The 8850-nt window shown below is 42.0% G+C and overlaps 1 protein-coding gene across 2 annotated transcripts in view; it reads left to right on the top strand.

The window, feature by feature from the left end:
* The first annotated feature begins 1454 nt into the window (after window positions 1-1454).
* The window catches only part of nbeal2 (neurobeachin-like 2), a 117542-nt gene continuing 110146 nt past the window's right edge, over window positions 1455-8850 (top strand). For both annotated transcript variants that reach the window (XM_083761138.1, XM_083761137.1), the window contains exon 1: window positions 1455-2056. In XM_083761138.1, the coding sequence (XP_083617264.1) occupies window positions 1976-2056 (81 nt within the window). In that variant the 5' untranslated portion in view covers window positions 1455-1975. The remainder of the gene's footprint in view (window positions 2057-8850) is intronic.

The raw sequence follows: 8850 nt of genomic DNA, 5'->3' as shown, positions 1-8850 counted from the left end.
ACACTAACTTGCTACCAATACAAGTGACTCATCATATCACTCATCAGTGTGTAGAACCTTTAGAACTCTTCACTGTGGAATAATTACATGCTGGTACATTATAATTTGTGGTCATATAAACGTATAATGCTCACCTGACATTTCTACACTTAATTGTTAATACACTTTACAAACGTCACACTTTATAAGGCCTACTTATTGTCTTACTTAAAGGACCACTTCACCACTTTTCAACCTATCTTCATATAATAGGTAGGTCCTCACTAATAATCGTGAAAAAATGGTGCAATTTCTTTCTACTCGGTCTGTGTCTCATAGGAGGACTGTGAGAAACCGTCTTCCAGTGACATCATCGATGGGGAATACAAGCTAATAAAAACTGCAGGCTTTCTAGTCCTGAAAAGTTGCAATGCAAAAATGGAAGCCATCGTTCTCAAGATAATGAAAATCTAAATATTTTTGTCAAAATATCTTGTTTAACAAAAAATCTGCCGAATGATGATGTCACTGGAAGACGGTTTCTAAACTGCACACAGCCATCCTATGAGAGTAGAAAAAATCGTGCCATTTCTTCATGATTATTAGTGAGGACCTATTATAATGAAGATTCAGTAACTATTATAATACTTATAACAGGCTATGTATGGATCAGAAATAACAATTATTCTACATTATCTAATCTAATCTGTTTACTTTAGACTTGTAATAAGGCAGAAGATGTTTAACAATAATCTAACCCTTAAAATGAAACCAAATGGGTTTCATATTACGCTCTCAAGAGTTAAAGATCTATAAGGGTCCATTTGGTTACCAACTTCATCCTTTAGCTGTGGACTACCTGGGATCCCCTCAAGGACCACTGGTGGTCCCCAGAACACTGGTTGAAAACCACATTATACATAATGTGCTTATAAAGCATAATGAGAATCATGTGTTCTTATAACAATTATTATCTAGTCATCTTCAGGGTCGCCACAGTTGATCATCTGTTTCCATCTTCTGTTTCTGCAGCTTCTTTTAAGACTCCTGTCACTGCACCTATGTTGGTCTTCGGTCCTCTTCTCCTCTTACCTGGCAGTTCCATCTTCAGCATTCTTCTCCCAATGTACCCCTCGTCCCTCCTTTTCAATAATATTATACAGGTATTAGCAGATTCTAATGCAATCATATATAGCCAGTGTGTTGTTCACACATTATTCAATTGTGTGTGTGTGTGTGTGTGTGTGTGTGTGTGTGTGTGTGTGTGTGTGTGTGTGTGTGTGTGTGTGTGTGTGTGTGTCTTTAAGAGTATATCAGCCCTACCTGTGTGTGTGTGTGTGTGTGTGTGTGTGTGTGTGTGTGTGTGTGTGTGTGTGTGTGTGTGTGTGTGTGTGTCCATGTAACCTACCTACAGTCAACGTGTTGCTCACTCTGTCATGTCAACAGTCAGTGGTGCGTGTCTCTTGTGTTGCTCCCACAGGAAGAGAAGAGGGCAGCGCTCGGCGCAGAAAGCGAAGGGGAGACATAATTGTTGTGCAGGGAGAGAGGGAGAGAACATGTCATATTATTATGAGTAGTTGAACAGCTAGTAACTGCCTGCTGTACTGTACACACTGAGCGGATAGCAGCATCTGTCGCTTCCGTGGGAACTCTCTAGTCTAGAATACAGTCGGTAAGCAAAGAGCTGAACGCGGACATGGCTCTTTCTGCACGCTTGCCTGTGTTTTCTCGACGGGCCTGATGATCTCCTCCACTAACATGTTTGCTCTTCTGACCCGACGATTATTACTGTAACTTTAGTTGGGAGCTTATTTATGGACGATGCACTTTGGGATTGTGTTGTGTTGCGTTTACACAGTTTTCGGAGCAGACTGTGGCTCGCATGGACATGTTGTTGCGCCCTGGCTGCCGCGTATCTGCTGGGAAAGAAACAATGCATAATATGAACGAAGTCTGAAAGTTTAATGGTTTTCTGAAAACACGAGAAACAGGATCAATGAACAACAACCACAAGGGCGGAGGAGGAATGGCATCAAAGGAGCGGCTGTACGAGCTGTGGATGTTATATTACACCAAGGTGAGTAGAGAGAGTATGGCTAGAGGCGCGGAAGGAACTCCGCCTGACAGACACCTGTTGTTGCGCGCATCGTGTGTGTGTATGTGTGCATGTATTAAAAACTCACGAGACCATGCAATGTAAGGTAAAGTGTGTCGTGTATAAAAGTTATAATTGTGAAAGCGACCAAGCAGGCTTCGTTACATCAGTCCACCGCAGCTGTAAGCGAACATATTATGATGACTAAAAATCTATCAAGGAAGTAGTTTAGTCTATTGGAGTAGTGATGACCACAACACTGCCATTTAGCCGTGTTTAACTTTTGGCAGTAATATTAAATGTAATAGTATTTTACGCAGAATGCGTTTTAGAAAGACTTGGAGGATCTTGTCTTGGAGTGTACCTGCGATGCGTCACTGTGGCACTTCCTGTATGAGAAATGCTCTGTTTTAGTACACAGCAACAATTATCTTACTAGTTTTCTATATTCTAATAAGTTGTTAGCTACTTAGCGTAAACCTGTAACCCATTCGTCCCATTATGTCCTGATATCTTGCATTTTGATTTCAAAGGGCATGCCATGCAGGCCTTGTCTTACAGGATTACATTATATTATCCCAACTAACCAGAAACCACACGTGTCTGACTGTGCATGCATGCAGTCATGCAACATTAGCCCCTCTCGGAACCCTCCATAAAGCTTTTCTGAAATGTGGATGTCGCTTTGTGTAGGGTCCCTATTCATAACTATATTTTCGTATGGGAATTTTGGAACGCGGACATAAATATGCTCCGTAACATCATATCTGCGCCGTTTGACGGCCTGTTTTCCTTTGAGGGCTTCTGAATCTGTGAACTATATGTACCTATACATACCGCTGCGAATATCTCCTGTGGCGCGGAAGCCGTTAAGTATTTTCGACCGATTTGGTCGCTTTATTTCTTCTTGTTTGTTTACCGTTTATTGTACCGCCTCCCGGTGTGCGGTTGGCTTGTGCGGCTACGTCCCTGCCTCTGATCTGCTCTGTCATAGCAATAGTGCCACTAGCTAGCCAGATAGGCGGTACAATGAGGTGTCAATAAACAAGGAAGGAAGAGAAGAATCAAAGCGACCAAATCGGTAAAACAAATAAAAAATACTTAACGGCTTCCGCGCCACAGGAGATATTCGCAGCGGCATGTATAGGTACTTAAAGTTCACAGATTCAGAAGCCCTCAGAGGAAAAAAAGCTGTAAAAGAGCGCAGACAGGCGTTATTCACAGTGTTTATGTTTTATGTATGTCCGTGTGGCAGTGTACAGCTGGAACAGGACCCCATGGTCTGAGTCGTCAAAAATGTCAGAAACTTCAGTACCATTGGGTTCTGCTTGGAGGGCTAGCAACATATAGGATATAGCCCAAGGCATTTCACTGACTGACAGGCTGCAGTTGCTGTAGCCTACACTGCTGGCTAGATAGATGCTACCAAAATGTCTTCAAATGTAACACTACTGAACTAAATTGCGCACAGGAGTGCATAAGGTCACAGGTGTATGCCTAGCTGCTACTATTATGGCAATATTGCAAACGGTGTTCCCCCTGTCGTGGGTGTGTCTAATTCATCTTTGAAAGGTGAACAACACATTTTTTTTAAAGGAACTATTGTATTGACAACTATTGTAAAAAGACATCTGTCATGCTCTTTGTCAGTGGCATTTTTGTCCTAACAGATTGCTTGCCTATGATTAATACATTATTTATTGGGCTTGCAATCTGTTTCCTCAGATGCCCCAGGACAGGGAAAAGTTACTGGAACTATAAAAGATGTTTAACCTCCTTTTTATTTTTTAATCTTTTGCTCAGCGTGCAGCCCAGCTGTTCTAAACAGGTTAACTCAGGGCTGAAGCTGATGGACCTGTTCTGCTGACGAATATCATTATAGACAAACGCACATCTATAACCTTTCCTTTGTGTATCCTGTGGGTGTGGGATTGTGTGAAATTGTGCCTGAAGAAGAAGTTGTGTCTGTACTCTGTAGGTAGGTACTGACAGTAACTCTGTGACTGTCAGACTTTGCGTGGTGCCAGTCTGTAGACTTGTGTGTACACGTGGTCACTTCGTACTGTACTGGGACCTTGGTGTTGGTTAGCCTAAGATTTAAACTCTCGTAGATGTATTTATCAATTCTGACATATATTGAAACGGTCAGAATCGATACGAGAGTCTGTTGTGAGATAGTTGAGATAGTTGTGTGTGCCCGCACAACTATCCTGATTCCTTGTACGTCTTTGCTGTCAGTGTCAGTGGGGGTGCACTAGTCAGTAGTCACACTGAAATAGGATACACCCTGCCTTATATTAAATGAAACACCACCACTACCTTTTAGCCAATGTTTATTGTGATGAGGATTTAACTATTTAGATTTAGATACTCTGTCTGAAGCTGACTTAAGCCTGAGTATCACTTTCATTGGCCAAATAAGCAAGTCATTTTACTTGGTGGTAGCTCATATTTACATAAAAGCACATCACAATTACAGAACAGAGTATATAACAAATTTATTGGATGTAGTGTGGGGCTGATGTTATTCTATAGGCGAACAAAGGAAAATAAATCAGCACTAAGATTGTTCAAACAGAAGCTTATACAGTAATCTAATCCATCACATACCAAATTGCAACAACAAAAGATGGTTTTCTTTGAAGCATTTCCTCATATTTTTGGAATGTGGCGTATGCAATAGCATTGTGTCAATATAACACTGATATGAACTTGGCTCTAAAAGGGTGCAGACATACTTGGTTTTTCCTGTTCTATTTATGCTAACACGAGACCCACGAGTCTCACAATCACACTTACATACCAGAGCATCTCCTGTGTGTGTGTGTGTGTGTGTGTGTGTGTGTGTGTGTGTGTGTGTGTCAGCCTTTGGATTTGACGGCTGTCATTGTCAACCATTTTTCTGAGGTCACCCACATCCTACTGACCTGTCTCATGGAGAAGTGTGACATTGTAGCATGCCAACTGCCAGGGAAAGAAAGATTAGCAAATGGCTTGCATTTACTGCCAAACTGTAGTAAAAGATGTCTCAGACCCGGCACCCCACCTTATACTTTCAGATTGAACTGGAGAATATGTTGATACTTATATTCTAATTCTAGTAGTGCTGATCAGATGAATATGTCAGGCAAAGCTTGGCCAATCACATCCTGAGGTCACGTTAGCAAGGGTTGACACTAATGGTCTCAGAGGCAACATGCCCGTCGGGCCCACATGCCCATTCCAAACGATATCTGCAGAGTGGCGACAGTCACTTTGAAAGTCTAAATGAGCACAACTGCTAGTTGCAAAACAGTAGCATTATTTGTTCTTTCATGAATAACCAAAAGTATTTAATGAAGAGTTGAAGACTGTTTCTTCCCCATTCAAACGAACTTCCCCGTCAACAACCTGAAAGCAAACTCCACTTACCCGAACGTTTTATTCACTTGCCAGTTGCCACAATCTGTGTTTTGATGACCACTCGCCCACCATAAGCCAATGTTTTATAATAATGTTATTATTATTATTAATATAATTCGATATTGTCATCCCATGAGACTAGATATTGTCTGGGATTGATATGGCATACGTGTATACTGTATGCATTTTGGCATATATGTACTTTGCTGCTTTGCAATATTTGCAGAAATATTGGATCAGGAGTTAGAGAGGCCATCTTGGAATCTACTAAAGCTTCCTTGTTTGATGCTCAGATCCTCCTCACTGCTGTGGTTGAAGTGTCCTTGAGCAAGACGCTCCTGACTGCTCCCAGTGAGCAGGTTGCATGGTTTCCTCTGTCTCGTGGGGGTGTGAAATATGAAAGGGTGAATGTGAAGCGCTTTGGGGCTATAATATATATAATTTTACCAGTGTAGTCCAGTGAGACTTCCTATGAGCTGGCATAAGTGGTTTGACATTTAACACATTTACAAACAGGCTCTCAAATGGTCTCAGGTTAGTCACAAAGAGACTGGTTGTGGTTGCTGTCGAAAATCAATAGAACTGAACAAGGAGTCAGGATTTGTGCATAATAACCAAGACTCTACACCTGTTTACCAGTCAGCAGTGACAGATTTGCCTGAGACACACTCTTTGTTTGAGTTGTATAGAAAACACACCCAGGCTTTTGCCTACAATTCTATAACAATGCTTAACACAGAAAGATGTTAAGACGGTCTTACATAGGATTGGACGTTTTGGGTAAAAATAGTGTTCTGTTAATACATGGATTATGATGTTTTAAGCCACTAATGTTAACCATTTTGTCCTTGAACTATTCACATTATGTAGGCCTTAGTAGGGAGGGGGGATAAATGGCCTAAAAATAAAAATATTGGAAAATGATTATGCCCATTTCAGGGATGGTGCATTGGGTCATTTGAGAGATATTTTGTATTGGGAGTTGGTACCTAGCATGAAATAAACCCCCCACCCCACCCAAAAAACTAAATCGGACATGTTAATTTACCACTTTTTCACATTTTCTTTCATTAAAAAATGTAATTAAATCTTAGAGAGGACTTTGGTTCACCTGTCAGATATTCCAAAGTTCTATTGTATTAAGGTACATTTACATAATGCATCTTGGCTCCTGGTTGACTGCAAGCAAACAGGAGAAATCATTGAGAGACCACTGAGGACATAGCAATGCAAGTGGATATGGGGTTCGAAATACTGGCATCGGTCAGAGGAGTCAGTGTGGATGTGTATAAACTAGTAGATACACACATGACTGACAGTACAGAGCACAACAAAGGGTTTTCAAAGCTGCTGGCAGAGATTTACAACTTGGAAACACCAGGAGGGCAGATATTTTGTGGCACCCACACTACACTGGGCTTCAGCAGTGCCATGAATAAGGCAATGCGGTTGTTGGAGGCTGATATGAAGATGGAGCAAGTGCTACAGAGTTTCATGGTGGATCTGGATGTAGACAGCAAGAATGCCAGTGTAGCTGGACAGGCACTGGACATGTGCCTCAAGCTGGTGGCTCCTGAGTATGCCCACAAACCCTGGAACCGCTATAAGGAATTCCTCCTCTTCCTTGAGCAAAGGCAGGTATCCAGTGTGCTGTTTGCCTACAAAGACAGCAGGTTTGGGTGTCTCTCCAGGGCAGCAGCAGTCCTAACCTACCACTTTGGCCATCTGACAGAGTTCCTGAGCCAGAACCCTCATATAAACAACCGCCTGGCCTGCCTCGTCAGAGAAGTGATGGAGCTTCCCTACCTTGTGGTGTTTGCCTGCCTGGGTGTGCACTTGGTGTAACCCTTCTATGCCAGAACCATAGAGAAAGATGCTACCAATACTCTGCTCAGGGAGTTCTACAAGGGACTGCATACAGGATTGGGCCAGCCAATCAGTGACAATGTTCACAACACCCGAGTATCCTGGAGTGTCTGACGAGCTTTTCAGTGGCGTAAAGAAGACCTACACAGAGGAGGTCCTGAACTCAGTGTCAGACATGGCTGCCGGACACTTGGAGGAAGTGAAGAAGATAACCAATCTCATGCAGCCCCACCTGCAGACTGTCCTGGCCAGACAGAGGAGGGACTATGGCATTGATGAGAAGACCTTCCCAATGGACTATCCTGTCAGCGAACAGGCAACCAAGATAGATGAAACCCCTGTGCACAACATTAGAATGGAGAGACAATGTGGCAAGGTGGACTACAGACTGAAGAAGCTACACACATTAAACACAGTCAGCAGGTCAATCATTTTGCAGAAGAGCCAGGAGCTTAGGGCTGGACAGATTACATCCTTCAGAGGTTTCAAGGCAGCAGCCCAAGCAAAAAGGGAGGTCGAACTCAACTGGAGTAAACTCATGAAGACAAAATGTGAGAGTGGGGCAGACCAGATACAAGAGATGGCTCAAAGAAAGGAGAGGAAGAGACTAGACATGCTGGACACTGGAGTCTAGAGGTGGCCCCTTCACTGACAGTGGGGAAGTTGAGAAGTTACTTGTGGATACAACTCTGAACAACAATGCAGAGGATGAAGTTGGAGGTTCAGTTTGCCAGAGCAAGTACCACGCTTCTGCCTAAAGTCGATCCTATCTTCCGAATCCAGATTACTCTGCCCAGTGGGAAGAGGAGTTTGGAGATGCCCTCATGTCGTACCTGGGCAAGAGGAGTGACCGAACCACACTGGAATATGAGAAATTCCAAGAAAGTCTTGAAAGGCTGGCATCTGGACAGGAGTGACAGAATTACATAAGAGCTGCTATTAAGAGACTGAAAAGTTAAAGTTATTTGTCAATGTGACTGAATAAAAATGACCTGTTTTGTCTTTGAAATTTAAATCTAATCTTCAACAAAGTATTCTGACTTTAAAGTCTTTAATAGTATTAGCAGACAGTAAGATTAGTGAATGCATAACTGGCAGAATAGCCAGAAAACTAGTTTTTTGTGTTATTTTTCATTTTAATGAGGAATTGGGGGTTATTTTCAAGATACAGAGTTACTTTGAGGTGTTACAGTTCTTCTATGTATAGTGTTTATTAATTCCCAAATGTGTTTGAAAATATTTATTCAACAGCATATAGAAAAACAGCAAGAATAACTTATGAATACCAGGCGGAATGGCCCTTTTTGGGTTATATTTTTGATTTTCAAGGGGTGGGGGGTTATTTTCAAGATACAGAGTTACTTTTGGTGTCAAAAGTCTTGTATTTATAGTGTTAATCAACTCCCAAATGGGTGCGTTTAAATTTTGAACTTGATGATTATCCCCCCTCCCTACCTTAGTTAATTTTTTTAAGCAAGAGATTCTTCTGTCTGTTCAGCTTATTTTCT

The sequence above is a fragment of the Protomyctophum parallelum genome (genome assembly GCF_964188405.1).
Source record: "Protomyctophum parallelum genome assembly, chromosome: 3".
Lineage (NCBI taxonomy): Eukaryota > Metazoa > Chordata > Actinopteri > Myctophiformes > Myctophidae > Protomyctophum > Protomyctophum parallelum.
The sequence above is the reverse complement of the archived record's forward strand: the minus strand, read 5'-3'. Positions and strand labels throughout refer to the sequence as shown.